We start from the raw sequence: 19,640 nt of genomic DNA on the forward strand, positions 1-19,640 counted from the left end.
TGGGTAAGGACAGCTAATTTACTTTAATGTCAGTGAACAAACAACGTTATGAAAATCAAGAAACAGCAGATAGACCAGAGAAACTGGTAAAGCATTATTAGGTTATAAAACAATTTCCCAACCTTTAAATATCCTATAGCACTGTTGAATTTGTCATCTGATAATGGAAACATGACTGTAAACCTATTAAGACATAGTTGTGCAGGGGAGCGATGACCAGAGAAGCAGCCAAGAGGCCTGTTGTAACTGGAGGAGCTGCAGAGAATCATAGCTCAGTTGGAATGAGCTATGAGCAGGGAAATGAACAAAATTCACATTCACAGCCTCACCAGTAAAAACACTAAATCACAGTAACGTCACAAACTGAAATAACGTCACAAATTGTCTTCGTACATCAAGCTTCAATGTTATATTTGAAAACAAGTCAGTTTTATTGTGTAACTAAATGATAGCTTTAGGGAGTTTTTAATCCGCTTAGCTCTTGCCTTTGGCAGTTTAAATCTTCTGTCAGAGGGTCGGAGCTCAAATTTCTCTGTTCAGTGGTTGCTCAGGACAGCGGACAATGTCACAAGTGACTTGAGACAAATCTGGCTGCTTGATGCCAATGACCTTGCTGGCAATTTTTTTGTTTCGTAATGAAAGACAGCTGAATCTTGTAATAGAGACAAAAATGAGAGTTGTTTCAAAACGTGGACATGCTCTGCTGTTTTTCTGTTAAATTGATGGACGTGACCGTTTTCTAAAATCTATACATGTCTTTGTTTTTGTGAGATTCTGTTGATAGGACAATTATTAGTCATGTTATATTTGTAAAAAGGTTTGGAGAAGAACATGAAGGGAACAATCTAACCATATGGAAAAGTAACTCTGGTGAAATTAGACCAAAATAAAAGTTTTTTGATCTATTTGCAAAATGTAAACATGGTGTTGGCAGTATTATGTTGGGTTCTACTTTTCTTTAGCAGAATGGTTCTGGTTTAAATCTAAGCATATCGGCCAAGTCAGTCCAGACCAAAATGTGCCGATGACACATTTTACATTTTTATCTGAAAAATTATTTTAAAGGCTTTGTGTAATTGTTCTTTTACTTCACAACTATGCTATGTTTTGTGTTGGTACATCTCATACAATCAGAATAAGATAAACCTAGTTGATGGCTTGAAGCTGTAGAAAGACTAACAGGTGCAGGAAGGAAAATCTGCACCTGACTTCAGTCAGAAAATCTGACTTCAGTAACATTGTCCAGCTCATTGTGGGGCGGTATGAAAGAATGTATATGTCCAGAGCCATCCTGATTGCATCGTTGCTTTGCATAATTTATAATGAAGTGGTGTTTTCTTGTTGGTTGCATCTCTTGACTCTGACTTTTTTTCTAATTTTTAAACCCGTGGTGTTTATATACCTTTGATCTAGGATAGATACACTTTTCTTTCAATACATGAGAGTAAAAAGACATCCAAAGTCCATAAAAAAAACTTTTGCCTTCTGAGTCAAAAAACTTTTAGAAACCCTACAGACATAATGATCAAAACCACCTTAAATCAAAAGAAAATCTCAGGAACAAAGTGCAAAAGAATTTCTGGGTTGTGTAACAGTTTTTTGTTGTTTTTTTTTTTTTACTTTAACCTTTTTTGTCTTTATGCTGATGTATTGCATTTTCAAACTGCCTAAATTATACTTTTTCCATTAACAGCACCACTTACCAAAAGCAATAGTGGACAGGGTGCGATGTTAGAAGTTTGCGAAAAAGAAATCTCCTTAACTTCACAGCTACTTGGTATTTTGCTTCTGTGTTGTGTGCAAACCAGGAATTGTATAAGTCTTTAACCAGCAGAGAAACACACATTTTCATTTCTGATTTAGTTACAATATTGGTGGTAATCAGTGGTAGACGTTGACTGCATTTTTGTTTTTACGTTCTTCTTGGAGACACGTGACTTTCTTTCAGGTGATGGGAATTTTAATTTTTTCTTTTTTTATTTTACACATCTGACACGAGTTTCATTTTTAAATTTGCTCTGCTCTAGTTTAGTTCAACTTTAGAATGTCATTAACACCAACTAACATTTAGATCTTAGCATGCCATTTAAATAAACTGAACTGAATTAAAATAAGAGCAAAAGATGAAGTGATTGGTTTACATTTTAGAGCAAACAAATGGAACTTTAATAAACTACCTTTAAGGACAGATGCAGTAATTTATCACTTTTTGAGACTCACAACTAAAATGATTACATTTTTCAGTCCTGCTGCTCTTCTGCAAAATGTTTGATTTTAATATTTTAATATTTGGCATGCATCTCCAGTGCCATCCCATTCTTATTAATACGTGCATGCATGGATCAGCGTGAAAGTCACTGCCAAGCATAACTGCCTCATTCTGGGGGGCAAAGAAGGCTATTATATGGCCAGATGGTGCAGGTACAGAGCTTTAAAGGAGCACACTCATTTACATTCACACTGACACACACCTATACACACACATGCATAAATTCAAATGCACATCCTTGTATCTGCATGAATAAATTGAGAAAATTTGGGATATCCCCAAGCCACTATATAAGCATAGCTGAGTTAGAGCTGTGCGGAAAGTTAATTCAATGTCAGCACAATGTCATGCACACACATGCACAGACGCACCAGTGAGAAATGCAGAGAGACATGTGGATGTACATTTGCTCACGTTTACACAACTAGCTGCAGAACATTGACCATGCCCTGTTATATTTTTAGGCTTTTTTTCCCATAGTGTTCACACATCTATTTTTTTTTCAATATATAAATATACATAAATTTAACTCTATTTACCTTACATCTTAAAAGATTGTGTTCTGTGATGTTGAATTTGATTTGCAATATAAAGTCTTAAAAACACAACATTTTCACTAACCAGAAATTTGACACTGGATCATCACTGGGTCTTTTCTACGCTTTCTGTTTTGTTTTGTTTGTTTTTGTTTTTAGGATTAACAAATTAAACAAAGTGGGAAAAAATAAGAGTTTAATCTTTGCAAATTTAGGCTTTTTATCTGGTTTCCCTGCCTGATTTGTGGTTCTCTTATGGCTGAACAGCTATTCACTCCCAAACATTCATAATTTTTTTTTCACCTGCATTTCTTAGAAGACGATGGTTTCCGTCTTTCCTTCCTGTTTTTAATATTGTGTTGGACAATCTGCTTAGATGTTTCCTTTGCCTGGTGCCAATGATTTGACTCTTCTTAAATAGACTAACATCTTTTCCACAACCATGGATGTGTCTTTTGACTTGGTGGTTTAAGAGATGAGAAGCTACTCATTGCATCAGTTGAGGTCACATAATTTATTTACAACTGACAGATAATTAGATATGCAGTAATTATTCCTCATATCTGTTTGCTATTCGCTCAGTTAAAGCCAGGTGGCAACTTCTTTTTTTTTGGCTTAGCAGCTTTATATAATAAGCATTTGCTAAATCTGCAAAGACGTATTTCTTTAAAAACACCCGAAAAAAGGCTGTTAGAGGTATTTTTATACCCACAAATAACAAGTATGTTTAGATAATCACTTAAACTTGCAGACATTATTTATCTGGATTTGTTGTGTTTAATGGTTGTAAATGTGTGCAGCTACTTTGCCAGGTAACAGCATGTGGTCATTTTGAAATCTCTTGCAGCAGTAAATGGTTGTCTCTGCAGGTGTGCTGAGGTGTTGTGAAAAAAACAAGGGCAAGGGAGACATCATTGGGAGGGGGGGGGGGAAACATGAATGAAGAGAAACTGGAATGTTCATGAATGAAGCAGGGAGAAAGGGGTGGAGAAGGGAAGTGGGTGAAAATAAGTGATGGATGAGATATGCATGCCCTCAGTTTCTAGTAAATCTCCAGGGGCCACACTGTTCCTAACCTAACGTTTTCTTGTGATAGAGATTAAGAAGAGCACTAAAAGCACAGAAATGGATCCAATGAACGGCATCACCATGAAAAGAAAAACAGCATAAAGAAACAGGCGATTAAAGAAATGGAGTGTTTCAGTGTCACCTGACAGCAAGGAGCACTGGCATGAAGATAGAAGAGGTGCAAGGATGGTTTAGTGGGAGATAGATAATAGCTCTTTAAGCTTCATGTGGTGCTGCAGGGATAGTCTGGCGAATATTCATCATTTGCTGGGTAGGAGGTGGAGGGAGATGTGGAAACAGCTGAAGAGTCAAAGTGAAGAAACAAGTATAATCCAGGTAGTTTTAGGAACAATAAAAAACAAAAAGTTTAAATGGTGACCAGACTCATGATCATGACTGAAAGGAAGATGGAAAAGAAAACATAAATGCATAGTTGAAACTAGATTTTTACATTTATAGTAAAAAGGAAAAAAAAGAACTTTTTTTTTCTTATTGTCCGACTATAAAATAGAGCAAACACTTCTCGTTTTAGGTCGGTTAATATTACCAAGACGTATTTGCACTAGCAAACTGCCAGAATACTAAGAGAGTATTTTTTTTCCCTCTACCTTCAAAGTCAGGTGTCAATAAGCACTGAGATTCCTGAGAGATGTAAGCCTCTGAGTAACTAACAACATTTTAATCTGAGGCAAATGATTGGATGCATCTCAAGACAGCAGCTCAAAAACACTGCTTCGTCAGGCTGCCACCAACATACATAACAAAGAAAGTAAAAATAAATGCATTACTCTTTTATCATCTTATAAACATACATAAAATTGTATTGTCCTAATGAATGTAAAACTGCAAAAGTTTGTAAAATATATTGTTTCAACTGAATGTGGAGTCAATTACAGAGGGCTTGAGAGCGACCTATGGGGAACACCACATTTAAACGGACTAAAGAAGAGAAGGGACTGAAAATAAATGCCTATATTAATTCTAACCATGGTAGCACTGTCTTTTTAATAGTTTTGGTCAATTCAAGTCAAGTTTCTAATATTGCAATGTTGTAATGTTGCTGAAAAAAATATGATCTGGATTTAAAATCAAGAAATTGATCCAGATTTATTGTAATATAAGGATCTGTGATGTCTTTTAAGTACTTACGTTGCTTCTGATGTTCTCCCATATTGAAAAGTGTTTACATATTGGGATCAAAGTTGTGAAATTCAAAGTGGTCAACTGTGTCAGTTTCAGGGTGTGCTGCTATTTCCATGAATGTAGCTGGGAAATACATTATTTTGCATTGTTTTGTTTTTTTAATCAACTGAGTGTCTGCCAAAGAAATTTCATATTTGTGTGTGCATTCAAGAGGTCATATAATTAATTGCCAATTTGATCAGAGAGTAGGGCCATTTTAATTTCCAACACCATACAATGCCGAGGTGAATCTTCATCAGTGCAGACAGAGCATACGTTGCATGAGATTAAATAATGTTATTATCAGGTCAGGCTGGGATATTTGAATACTGATTTAAACTTTAAATACATTGAAAAATGTCAGCGCAAATTATGATTTAAAGGAATTAACTGAAAACTATGATTCAGTGCTACACTATGAACATTAATCATTCAGCACAGTGAAGGTCAAGCACTGGTGAACAAAATACACCAGTGCAGAGGGACTTCATCTACTCAGCCTCGGGATATTTTTTGTCTTTGTGGCACCGTGGTTTGGTTTAATAGCATTCTAATTCTCGATTAGCATTTTAGTCAGTGTGCCTCATGACAGTGCCCCCGGCTGCTGGATGAAACAGCGGACAGCTTCCCAACTCTGGACTCCCTAAAGAATGTGGGCTCATTCCCACCGTTTGGAAATGTGACATTGTACAACAGCGTAATGTACGCTGGTCTCCAGTTTTCTTAACTGGAACAAGCATTTATTAATCTGATAGCAACTCAGAAGAGATGAGGCAGGGGACTTGAATGGAATGAGAGGATGTTTTCTAAATGTTAGGAGAAGAGCTAATGAGAAGAACTGAAACACGAACAGAGAGAGGTTTTTGAGGAAGCCGAAGAGAAGGAGGACCTGCTGTTTGAGAATGAAAAAGGGGGAAAGGAGAGAGAAAAGGAAGAGGTGCGCAGCTGAGCAGAACCTTCCTTCTTCTCTTTCATCAGGCATCACCGTGGAAACTAGTCCCTCCTCCCCCCTCCGTCCCGCTCCCCCGTCCTCCTTCACCCGCAAAGAGGTAATCAGGGAGAGCGAGAGAGGTAGAGGAGCAGAGAGAAAGTGGCACAGTCACCCAGACTGAGCTGTCAGAGGCACTCTGAGGAAACAAGCGGTCCAATTTGCTCTGCTTTTCGACTTTCTTTTCCTGTCGCTGGCTCACTCCCTTCTCATCTCTTCTCTTATCTGGCTCGTAAAGCCATTTAAATGTTGAGTGCATGTGGCAACACGCTTCCAGCTTTTGTAAAACAAGTCAACCGATTGAGGGCAGCCTGAGTGGGGAAGGTTGTCCACTTCACACAAAAAAAACAGCAATCGCCATTTGTATATTGAAGATCTCTCAATAAGAACGTATTCTGTTTAGGGTTGCAGACTTCCACACATATAAGAAGTTGTATAAGTTTGTCAATTTTGAGGCTTTTAAATCTGAATTTGCTTTGCAGAAACCAAGAGTAAACAGAAGCATTTACACCCATTGAACTGTTTATCAATTTCCAACACAACTATTGGAAACCAGAATGCATCTAATTACAATTTTATGTCATAGACATAAAAGAAACTAGTGAAAAGTTGTGCTATGGAGTGAAAAGCATAAAGGTTTTAACATGTTAAAAAATTAAAATCCAAATGGGTGTGGCATTCATACCTAAAGAATGATGCTGCCACCACCGTGTTTCAGAGTGTGGAGGGCCTTTTATGTCTTTCAATAAACGGTAGCTTTATTTTTGAAATTGTTGCATGAAGGCCAGATGGAAATGTATTTGTGGGTTTGCAGTTTTTCCAGCCTTTGGGTTTCCAGGTGATGGATTGAACAGTTTCCCATCAGATGTCAGAAGCCTTTAAAGGATTTCAAACAAGCAGCTGTATGAGTTTAAAAAAGCACCAGCTCTTATTGTATTTCTGACCACTTCACTGACCAGCACAATCTGACTGTATGCACAATTGCTCCATTGATTTTTTTTTTTTTTTTTGCCATCTTTTATTCTCCATTTAATGTATTGAAGAAACCTGAAACCAGAACAGCCTTTTAACATTTTCAGATATTTCAGTGATGGCTGTATGGATTTGTAGATAAGCTTACACTGCCCTGTAAGGCAACTCAAATGGTGACTTGTGGCGTTTTAGTCAGTGGCCATCCCAACAGTTTGACTATTCTGCACACACGCTGCTTGTTTGTGAGAGCGAGATAGATCAAGGACAAACATCTGGCACCTCTTGGCTAGTTGGTCATGGGGGTATCTCGGCTAACAGTGCTGTTTTTGTTTGTCTCCTTTTTAACCTTGTTTCAAGGCACTATTTTATGAGTTATTTCGGGTGTTTGTTACATCACAAAAAGACTTAGAGTCATAGCTGGTAAAATAAATGTAAAAAATGCTTAGCCTCTACAAAAGATATATATAAAAGTTCTTAAAGTTTAAAATAAAATGAATTTGTCTGTATTTTATGTCAACAGCTGCGTCCTTGTTTATGTTTGTTAAATGGACATTTTAAGAACATTACTGCAACATTCTTGAGCAACATATTAACAGCAACATATTAAGAGAAGGTCTTTAGGAGCAACTTTAATGTTCTGCACTATAATAGCTGGCCTATTTATTAGTAAACACTAATAAATGACTGAAAATAACTATTATTACAATCCATCCATCCATTTTCTAACACCCTTGTCCTTAGTGGGGCCGGGAGGGGTTGCTGGTCTCCATCTCCAGCTAACGTATCGGACGAGAGGCAGGGTTCACCCTGGACAGGTCGCCAGTCTGTCGCAGACAACTATTATTATTTATTACTAAATACAGTGAACGTTGGAGACTAAACAAATCTGCCTTTTTATGCCTGCTACTGAGTATGCTTGAATTTATGTTTGTGACACATCTGACAGATGTACTTTGGTGAAAATTTATCGTTTTTTGTAAAGTGGAAACTTTATAGTGCTGTTTGGAGGCTACTATCATTTTGATGAGTGGACTTTATCCTTTATACACAGGGTGGGCCATAAGTTTCCATACATAGGAGAATGTAAAATGTATATTTCTTTTGTATTTCAGATTCCCAAGAAGATGCGTTTGACAAAAGAGCAAGGAATTGAAATTATACTGATGACTGGATTGGGAAGCTGTCACATGGTTGCACAAAACTTTAACAGAAAACATGGAACGAGCGTCACAAGTGACACTGTGGTAAAACGTATTTGCAAGTTTCAGAAAACTGGAAATGTTGCAGATCAGCCACGAAGTGGTCCAAGACATGCAGCGACTACACAGAGTCCCACAAAAATAAAAACCGTTGTCCAATATAAAATGTAAATTTTTTTCTATGTATGGCAACCTATTGCCCACCCTGTATTGTCGACAACAATGGTGTCCAAATCCGGTCATCAGGTCCTGGTGTCTTGTATGTTTTAGATGTAACTGAAATTGCTGAATTACCTTCTTAGTTATGACATTCTGCAGAGATTTTTCTAGTAACAAGTGTTCTTGATCTACGTAGGTTGAACTCAGAGAACATATAAAACATGAAGACTGTCACTGGATAACATCAGTCTACTACTCTGAGGAGTAATTTTATCTAGCTCAATTGTAGACAACAGTCCCAGCTCGAGGTCTTTGTAGTTTTTTCCACTGCTACCTGTGGTCAATTTAGAAAACATATCAAGTTATCGTGATCTTGGTATGTAATTGTGTACAATAGGATAATTTTTTGGAGATTACTTTGGATATCAGAGATGCCAAAGGTTGCAGAGAGAGATGAAAGTACACATGAACAAGTGAGGAGTGAGGAAAATGTGAATTTATCTCAACTAATGTGGGAAATTGCCTTTGCATGTTTTGCTTACTTTATGTAGCCCCTTTCCTGATGTGCGACAGGAAGCTATTGGTTAGATTCTACATGTTACATGTCGATTTCCCAAACAATTCAAGTTGCTTACCCACCTGCATATCAGTGTATGGATGTGAGCACGTCTGGATGTATGTGGCTGAGACTAAAGTTATGTCAGTCTCAGCAGAAATCTCCATCATAGAACCAGTTCACTTTTCCACAACCTAAGTAAACATTTAGTCAGTGTAAACATCTCATCCAGCAAACATTAGGCCCTCCGGCTGTTTTTGTGTGAATTATTGTGGAGGACTGCTGTTCAGGGAGACAGTTTAACTTTACAGATTACTTTTGATCTCAGTATCCTTACAAACAGAAGCCCTATTATCATTAGCTTAATTTATTGACACATTAAAAACAAACTGAGGATGACTTTATGAGCGCTTCACAATACCAGCCAGCTGATCTCTGAAGAAAGAGTTAGCCTATCAGTGGGAGAGCCAGAACTTACGGCTATGGAAATAGAAAGAACTGGGTCACTTGTGTAGGAAAAGCCAGAAAACTTTGAAGAGCCTTAATGGTTTTTGGATTTGGTTTTAAATAGTCTAGCACAACTTCTTGAGGAGCGAGGGAGGGAATCTTAGCCAACTGGGTTTGACAACTTGAGAGACCTAAGAGCTTTGAGTGCGAGTTCACAAACTGGTACGTGTGCATGTAGCAAACGGCTGCAGAAAGCACAGGAAATGAGCCTGAAGAGGAGAAAATGCAAAGTCAGAGCAAGTAATGACATGTGGAAGACAAAAAAATATAAAGTAGTCCCCTCATCTGTCCTGAAAAGGGCAAATTTGTGCATCAGTTTTAATGATTTTATTCATCTATTGAAAGTAAAATGGAGATTGCCCTTCAGAGTAAAGTTGAATGCTGATTTTAATATCTTAACCTCACATACTAAGTGAGACCGAACTGAGAGGTTTTACTTTCACAAGCCAATTTTAGTGCCTCACAGTTTTTTCAGACTTCCAAATAACTGATTTGATCTTGATAAATGTCTTAGAAAAGTAGGACAAATTAGATGAGAGACGTTAAAACGCTTGAATCTTTCCCAACACATTTCATCCGGTTTTATCTGCCGGTTTTAGGCACTCCTGCTATCTGTGTGTGCATGCAGAACTGTTTAGTGGTCAAAAGGAATTTGACAGGTTATGACACTTGACGTAAATCTATGTGACAACAGTTGACTCACTTGCTGATAAAGCATTCGGAGATTGCTCAACAAAAACATATTAGGGAGCCGACAAATACGTTACTCATATGTACCTACGCAGATCTTGCTTTCTCAACAAGAGAGGAAGGGATTTGACAGACAGCAATGCTGGGTGTTTTTATCTTTCTTTTTCTGTCTTTAACATTCTGTTTTTGTAGGGATGTAACATACTTAGTACAAAACAAATCAACCTTTCACCAAGCCAGAGCTGGATAAACTTATAAACTTTCAATGAATTGAAAATCAATTGGTTGTGGAGGATGCTAACTGCAGGTTAAAAAGACAGAGAACCGGTTTTTTTAAAATTATTATTATTATTTTTCTGTGTTATATTATCTTTGTTTTGCACTTACCTGACAATACAATATACATTTCTATCATTTTTTTAAAAACATGTATAAAGACATTTTTAATGGTAAGTTGAAGTTAAAGTTGTTCTGGTTGTAAATGACAGTGTTGGTGTTAACTTTAAATGGGCTTCATATATAAGCACCCACTAAAGCGCTCTTACTTAAATGATCCGGATTACTGATCAAGGTTGAATGATACCTGAACAGTGCAGTGTGCTCAGTGGTGTCAGATGTCCTGTTTTATGCTCACATGGGGTTTCCCCATGGATTAATACTGAGACAAATTTTATTTTAATTACATATTGATAATTTTCCTTAGGCCTTGGTAGATGTTGACTTACAATTAGCTGCAGTTAGCTGTTGGATTGAGATTCATCGACTCTCACTGAAGAACAGAAATCAGTTTCAGATGATTTGAGCTTTGTGACATGGTATCCTGCTGAAAGAAACGAGCAGGAAAAAGGAATAAACGTGGTCAGCAGGAAGGCTGCCACAGTTAAACGATGCTCAATTTATGCTAAAGGGCCCAATGTGACAAGATGGATGCATTCTATGAAATGAATGCTGCTGCTAAAAATTTGTACTAAGCAAAGTTTCTCCAATCTGTTTTTTTTTTTTTTTGGTAAGCCTAGGTGAATTGTGGCTTCACTTTCTGTTTCTTAACTGAAAGGGATGGTGCCAGAATTCTGAATATTTGGTACAGCAACTGGTTTTTCACACTTCCAGTTGCTTAAATGCATCCTCTGATTTGCTGCCAATTAGTGGCTGCTAAAATTCTTCAGATTACACGCAGATGGACAGGTGTACTTAATGAAGTGACCAGTCAGTTCATGTGTGTGTTTCATCCATATTTAGTTGTGTTAGGGTGTTCTGTATCCAGTGTGTCAAAAACGTTTGATGAAAATCTGTTATTTTAAAAGGCAGGAGTAATAAATAATAATAAATTTCCCTGACACCTGGCAGGTCTGACTGATGATGCTTTGTACTCAGATGAAACTAATCTTACCATCTGAGGGAATAGTTGGGTTCTTCCACCCTGCTACTGCCAATTACACATTCATTCATCCATATAATAGATAAACAGTATTTATGTTCACTATTATGTTCACATAAAAGAATGAATTTAAGTGTGCAGATCATTTGTGTTCAATCAACCCTAAATCAACTCCAACTCTCAGTTAGAGTTTTGCTCTCCAATTTAGAGAAACTGCTGTTGTCTGCACATTAGATGATACTGGTTAAACCAAGTGGTTACTTGAAATGCAGTTTGTCATTTAATGTGTAAAGAAGCAGTTCTTTTAGGAGCTTCTAAAATTGTTGCTCACCTCAGGTGTAGTAAACCATACTCCACTGACTCCATTATGTTATTATTTATTAACTACCAACCCAAAACCCCAGATGTGTGCTCTGAATAGGCAACTAAAGTCAGTCTGGCCATTCTTTCACCTTAAAATGTCAATTTTTCTCCAGAGCACTGACATTCACTGGATATTTTTCACTTCTTTGCTGTAACATTCTTTTGGCAAAATTGGTTCGACACAGTAAAAATCATCCACCAGGGTCAAACAGAGGGACACTATTAATCATTTTTTCCTCCCCAGTCCCGTTTAATTTATTATTGATTAATTGTAAACTTGCAACCACCACCAAAGAAAAACGTTTGCAATCATCTGCTAGACAAATAGCTCCAGCTATTCAGAATTAAAATATCCAAACTTTGAGGACCATCGATACACTTAACTCTTTCAGCTGAGCAGAAGTCCAGTGCTTTTATTGTGAAAATCCTTGAAAATGTAATGTCAGACATTATTCTTTAAAAATAACATATTTCTTATTTTGTAAAATAAAGTTTGCCACAGACTGGCGACCTGTCCACGGTGACCCCGCCTCTCGCCCGGAACGTTAGCTGGAGATAGACACCAGCAGCCTTCCTGACCCCACTAGGGACAAGGGTGTTAGAAAATGGATGGATGGATGGATGGATGGACGGATAAAATAAAGTTGCTGGTAAAGGAGCAGACCTTTATTCTGAAGGATAAAAGTGCTTCTTAGGTCAGTTTAAATTCACACACCTTTTTAGTGGTTGCATGGTCTGCAATATTGCTATGCACCACAGTTTTATGATTTTCTCAGCCTCCACATACATTGCTGACAATGTGCAAAACTACTTAAAATAAATTGATCTTTTGTGCACTAGCAAAATCTCCCCTTGGAAAATATTATATACACTATTAGCTACCAGAAGGAGCTCATAACAGTTATTATAAAATAAGTGGAGCCACGTTTTAGTTGGTACTGTCAGTGTCCAGGAACTTTTAATCAGTCTTTTATTTACTGCATCACATGTTGAATTTCATGTTTTATTTACATATTTGTTGGTTTTTGATTCCCTGACTGAATGTTCTGTAATTCAAAACTCAATCTTGTTAAAATGCCAAGCAGCACACTAATACTAATCATTTTTGGAGTTGGATTTTTCAGGGTTTTCCTCCGTGACCTGCAACTGCTGTGACCTGACCTCAGTCTATAGGTGTAAGAATGTCTACAAATTACCGGATTTCTCAATATGCCAACTTTTGCACAGAAATCTTTTTTTTTTTTTTTCTGGTCAAATCTTTCCTTATTTTTTTCATCATTAACCCCCTGAAGTTATGTTAAAGTTAGCTGACTGTCGAGTGATGAACTTACTCTCTATTAAAACCAATTTCCATTTTTTAAAATAGATCATTGTTTATCAGTCTAATTATTTTCTGCTGTTTTGACTAAATCACCACTCTCACTGTCTGCCCTAAAACAGTGGGGGTGTTTTTTTTTAGTATACTTTGGAAACTGAAAATCTCCTCCTCGTACCACATCACCATCATACAGAACAGAGAGCAAAGAAGAGGGAAGGAGGGAGTGGAAATCAGCTTTAAGTATATGTAGCCATGGCAACCACTTCATTTGGAGTGTGAGTATACAGCAAGACCTTTAGTCTCTAGATGTGAATATCGTTTTAAACGTTCCTCTGAGATCATGGGTCGCTGCACTTTAAACAGAAGAGAAGGGAAAAAAACGCTAATGAAAAGATGAAAGAGCTGTGAATTAGGAGCGGTACTACGCATACGCTTGTATTCAGACGCTGGAGTGAATGGCGCATCCATTAATGTCTACCTAAACAGACCTTGATTCCTGTAAAAAAAAAAAGTTATTTCTCTTCAAATCGAGTTTTGAAAAGAGTCGGAGGTTACTTTCTAATCCTTAAGTGCGAGAGCTGGGATGAATCAATTTGTGAATATTTTTTCTGAGTGTGGGTACTCGGTCCTCTTCAAGTGCAAAAAAGCCATTAGGTTTAGTCATTCATTTGTTCATCGCCAGCCTCTATTCCCTCTTTTCTCTCTGATTCCCCTGTGCCATTTTACCATCTAGCCTCTATCTGCCAGCCCTTCCTCTTTCTATCTCTCTCTCCTTTTCTCTCTCTCTCTCTTCATCTCTCTGTCGGCTTCATCCTTCCTCCATCCCACTCTCTTTCATTGCCCCTGTGGTGTTGACCATGTGTGAATGGGGCTGAATGATGGGTGGGAGGATGCACGCCAGAGGTAGTTACACATCTGCATGGCACATACAAACACACTTCCAGAGGCACACACACACACACCAGGAACACTGGTGGATGCGTGCAAAGGGTTGGGGATGAGGATGAGTCACTCCGCGCGACACATGGCGTGCTCGCAGGAGACTGCATCCGATTTAATACGACACAAACAAACACACACACACACAGAGAGAGAGAAATGTAGCCGCAGAAGACTTTAACTTACACGCGTAATTGATGATGGTCATGCATCATGTTAACGAGCTAGGTTTTCCATTCTTGACGTCTGTTAAGTGACTGTATGTTTTTGTCCTTAATGTGGTAACTTTGTGTTTGTGTGTGGGGGGGCATGTGGGCGTGAGTGTGCGTGTGCCAGTGTTCTTGGTCTCATGAGGCTTTTCATTAGTGTTTCCTGTAAACAGCCTGATTGCTCCAGCTTTGTCTTCTGTCATCTGCAGTTTCTCTACCTCGATTGTCCCCTATTGTGTGTTTCTTTTTCCTCCTCTAGTTTTTATTAGAGATGACAATTCTGTCTGACCTCACAATTTTCTTCTGATGATGACTTTCAGGTCATGTTTTTAATCATTTTTAGCTCCATCTCAACGCACGCTGTACCCTCACCAAACCATAAAATAAGACCACATAAATATATGAGCTGCTCCTCTCTAGCAGAATGTGTTTTGTAAGGTTGAAGTCCAAATTTAAACTAATTCTTAAGTGATGCCAGCACCAACATACAGTATATGTGACAATTGACTAAACTAGTGTAAAAGGTGCTACACACGTCAATGTATTTGATCAGAATTTTGTTTGATTGAGTGGCAACCCAGAAGAAGAAGAAGAAGGCGACATGCTTTCAACATTTCTTACATTAAAAATCTGAAAAGTGTAGCATGTATTTTTATTCAGCTCTTCTTAGGTAATACTTTAGAGAGTAGAACTACTTTTAGTTACAATTACAGCTGAAAGACTTTCATTATTTTTCCTATTCTTATTTGCTGAAAGATAAAACTGTCAGAGTGAAAGTGACGTGTTTCCAGTTTTCAAGTCTTCCCAAAGATTCTCAATTGTCTTCCAGTATTGTCCTGTATTTAGCTCCATCCATCTTCCCATTTACATTTACCTGCACTCCTCTAATAACTCGAGAAAAACATGATCCGGCCACCACCATGTTTCATCATAGGGCTGTGCTCAGTGTGCTGTGTCTGTAGGTTTTATTTTGATCTCATCTGATCAAAAAAAGTTTGTTGGTTTTTCTGATTAATCCTCCCCTTTTGCAACCTGGCAGCTTAGGTGGACGACCATTTCTTGAAAATGAACAGAGCTCTTGGACATTACCAAAGCTTAGAATAGTTTTTTATAACCCAGCCCTTCATGACTTTGCTTCCTCTTTACTCTCTAAAATTTTTATGTCGCACCAAATATTACAGGCATAGAGAGCCCAAATTGATGGCAATTTAACTGTTTGTAGTCCAAACAATTATTTGGGATATGCAAATTACATAAAGCAATATCACAAAAGCGATAAGTTGATGATATGTTGCGCATCCCAAAAGGGACACTTTATTTTTGGGCTTAAAGATTAATGAGTATCCTTTTCTGCTTGAAACTTGGCCTGGATAAAGTGAGAGGTTGTTTGCTTCATTTCATAGTCTGACCAGTTTTGCCTGACATAACCATGTGACCATGCACAGTAACGCAAAGTGAACCTCATAGCAAATTGTAAGTACAGATTGAGACTCTTGCGTTGCTGCTACAAAGCCAGTAGATGTGTTTTTTATGTGTAGATACCTGATGGTGAGGAATCACACTCAGACTGCATTTAGCTCATTTTTATTTATGTCATTTATTTGACAAAGGATTCATCAACAATCTACTTTCACAATTAGCTAAAAAAAATAATAAATAAATAAAAATACCACATCACACACTTGCCAAAGCTGATCTCGTACTTGTGCTTGCAATCAAGGAAGCCGTCGCTGTTTTATGAAGAAACGTCAATCCGAACTGACTCGTGTTGTTTTCTGCAGGAACATTCAGAGGCGTATGTAAGAAGATTGATCACTTTCCAGAGGATGCAGACTACGAGGCGGATGCTGCTGAATACCTCCTACGTGAGTAACCACTCCTGACTTCACCGTAATAATGCAACTCGATTACTTTCTTGTACTTGTTTTATCAGATGTGAAACAAAAGCTGAGAAGGATTTAGATCAAACCATGACGATACAGGAAATCCACATAACCCATTTTGCACCAGTTTTTCATATCATGCCTTACTAAAAGGATTTATCTCTGCATTCTGTATGTGTATCAATAAGACACTGATCACTGGTGACCACTGTGTGCAAGTGTTTGCCTTTTGACATAAAATAAAACACGCATCTACTCAAGACATGCAGACGAGATGCAGACACGTTTTAAGTAGTGAGATTTTACGCTGACAATTCTAGAAACGAGCAACGTTTGATTCGAATATGCATTTTTAGAGGAGAATTCCTACATCAGAAATAATTAATGTTAACATATGAAACCCCAACAAAAACTGGAAAAATAATGTAATCATGTCATTTATTTTATTTATTCCTGGGTTTTTATGGATTATTATGTTGAAAAGCACCTCATGATCTGTGAGCCTGTTTGTCTTCCAAAGGCCTTGAGAACCTTGACAAACTACAGTATATGCCACCATTAACTCTTTAGCACATTTGAAATTAAAATCGTTTCAACTCTAAAAGTAAACAGACCCTTGGACCAGTCAGCAGAGTGATCATTTTGAAGTTATAACACAAATTCAACCTTCTTTTGTGTTTTTTTTCACACCCTAATTCCTACTAAACCAGTGAGATGAGCAAAAGAGAACAGTGAACGAAAAGGGACTAAATGATTTGAATCTTGTCTATACCAGGTGTAAAAGTTTATCTGCCTCCTGCTTCTCGACTCTTTCATGCCTGTAGAGTAGAATATGACAGGTTTGAAGCTTTTTGAGGTAAAATAAAATGCTTTGCCAAGTCATTTACCTTTACATTTATACAAATCTGGGTATTTAACAGAAGAAATAGTCAAACATTCCCCCAGACTCAACCCCTAAATATCTACTAGAGATTCTCCATGTCCATTTTTAAAACACCAAATGAGATGTGCAACCTTTACTAAAATAGAGCCTCAGTCTTTATATTGGAGTACCAGGATCTATGTAGTAATGTGTAAGCATGTGATGTGTTTCACAGCTATCATGAAATAGCAGAAAGCACAAACAAAAGAAAAGAAAAAAAGGGATTCAGCCTGAGTCTTGTTTTCAATGCTCCACTAAGCAAAGAGCAACATCCCCCCGAGGCAGCCAATTAGCCCACAGGACTCAGAGTGGATTAGCCAATAAGAAGCTGGGACCTAGTGACCAGCATTACATACAGCCCAGGGTTGTGGGCCACATAGGCAGGGCTTGTTTTGCTGTTATTCCAGAGGTCAATAATGCTGAAAATAATTATAAAATGCTTTAAATAAATTTTAAAAAATCTAAATGTTCTTTGAAACTCAACGACTCCGACACAAGTATGCAGGAGATGCACATGCACATCTGAACGATTCCCACATAACAAATTGTCTGCAGCCGTCCTTCACTGTGATCACGTCGAGCTCACATATGGGGGCTCTAAATTTTCACCCCTGCTGCAGCCTCACTTTCATATTCATCTTCTCTGTTGTTCATTATTTCAGTGTGCATATGTCAGTGTGACTCTCCATCTGTCTGAGTTTTTGGCCATCTTTTCCCTCCCCATCCATCCATATCTCTCTCTCTCTCTCGCCTCCTCTCTGGTTGCGAGGCCTCCGAATGCATCAACATGTTCTGAATTCAGGCGCAGTCGAGCGTGTGTCGACATACTGCAAAATGTGTGTCTTGAGTGCATGCTCTAAGTGGTGCAGTTTCCAAGCACAGTGAATTTAAACTGAGTCTATGACCGTCATGTTCGAATGCAGACTTCAGTGGTATTGTTCTGAGAGGGAAGTTCAACTCTTTAAGGGTATATACAGTATATTGAAATTTCCTCCAAGTTTTTCTTTTCAGTTGTGCAAAAGAAGGATAAAACGGAAACACGTGGCAGTGAAGAGAGACCATGTCATGTATCGTCAAACTAGGCCTGCAACAATTAATCAGATTAATCACAATCGATTTATTATTGAAGTAATTGTTCATTAATATGGTAAATAATTAATCGCTAATTAGAGTACACAGACTCAAAAAAAAGCGATTTGATGAAAGAACAACATATTCAGAGCCACAACCGAACAAAAAATAAGTACATTTTACATTTAAGATTAAAAAAAGAAGCTTCTTTGTCTGTAAATATGTCTTACTCAGAACTCGAACTCTTTAATCGATTGTCAGAATAATAAATAGAATAATCAATTATTAAAATAAGAGTTTACTAAAAAATAATTGTGCAGCTTGAATATGTTGATGTGTGTTTTAAACATACACTCCAACATCTTAGCATTATTTCTGATGTGACAGTCGCACCAACACGTTACAAGCCATCTGCAATTTGTTCAAATCAGGTCAAAATAAACATTATTTCTAGTCAAATATTTTCTTGTGTGTGTATGAGACAATCCTTCCTCCTGTTTCCTCTGTGCATGCAGGTGCCGTTCGCGCCTCCAGTATCTTCCCCATCATGAGTGTTGGTCTGTTGTTCCTGGGGGGGCTTTGTGTGGCTGCCAGTGAGTTTTACCGGAGCAGACACAATGTCATCCTCAGCGCAGGAATCTTCTTCGTATCTGCAGGTTAGTCATCACTGTGCGTCTACCTCTGCTTGCTACAGTCAGTGTCCTGGCTCCTCTTTCAGTGTAGGAGTGTGGCGTTTACCTGTCATCTGTGGCGTGATGCAAAGAGATAACAGCAGGATAGCATTGTTAAAGGACACATTTCACCAACTATGCCCCACTGTTTAACAGTTACAGGATGTCCATGGTTGTAAATGCGACATGTTGCCCTTTCTGACAGGTAATTTCACACTTCACGCTTGATCCTGTCAGTACATGCTACATCCTGCTTTTGTGAAAAGCGTCTTAGCTACAGCGCAAAGAATAAAATAACTGACCCAAATTAATGACTTCTTCAACACTCTCAAACCGAGAGTTACCTCTGTTATTAGAAAACCTTAGATTTGTATATTTCTCGGGATTATTTACAATCAACAAGATCAGATCACAGAAAAAATAGAATCAAGACCTAAGATATTAATCCAACTCGTTCCAGTTTACAAATAACTAGTAATTTTATTCTATTGCTAAAGGGTAAATGTAAGTTTTATGACGAATATCTAATATTTATTAGCACTGTATCTGTCTCTGAAAGGCCTTTTGAAGGTTTTATTGTCTAATTCTGAGATCTAATGCCTACTTTACTCTGAGAGGAGAAACGGGTAAAATCAATTCTTCCACCAGCCTTCAGCTCCACCATAGAACTGAAATGAGGGACTTATTTTGGTCAAATGTGCGCCATACAACTGTGACGGAACCTGCTTCCACCTTCTAAGTGCCTGCATTTGGGTTCTGT

General features: G+C 37.9%; 1 protein-coding gene across 1 annotated transcript in view; it reads left to right on the plus strand.

Annotated features, from left to right (window-relative positions):
- Positions 1-19,640, plus strand: part of cacng3 (calcium voltage-gated channel auxiliary subunit gamma 3) — a 32,310-nt gene that overhangs the window by 2,107 nt on the left and 10,563 nt on the right. Inside the window, exons 2-3 of the mRNA XM_005809152.2 lie at positions 16,115-16,198; positions 18,725-18,865. Of these exons, the coding sequence (XP_005809209.1) occupies positions 16,115-16,198; positions 18,725-18,865 (225 nt within the window). The remainder of the gene's footprint in view (positions 1-16,114; positions 16,199-18,724; positions 18,866-19,640) is intronic.

The sequence above is a fragment of the Xiphophorus maculatus genome, chromosome 16 (genome assembly GCF_002775205.1).
Source record: "Xiphophorus maculatus strain JP 163 A chromosome 16, X_maculatus-5.0-male, whole genome shotgun sequence".
Lineage (NCBI taxonomy): Eukaryota > Metazoa > Chordata > Actinopteri > Cyprinodontiformes > Poeciliidae > Xiphophorus > Xiphophorus maculatus.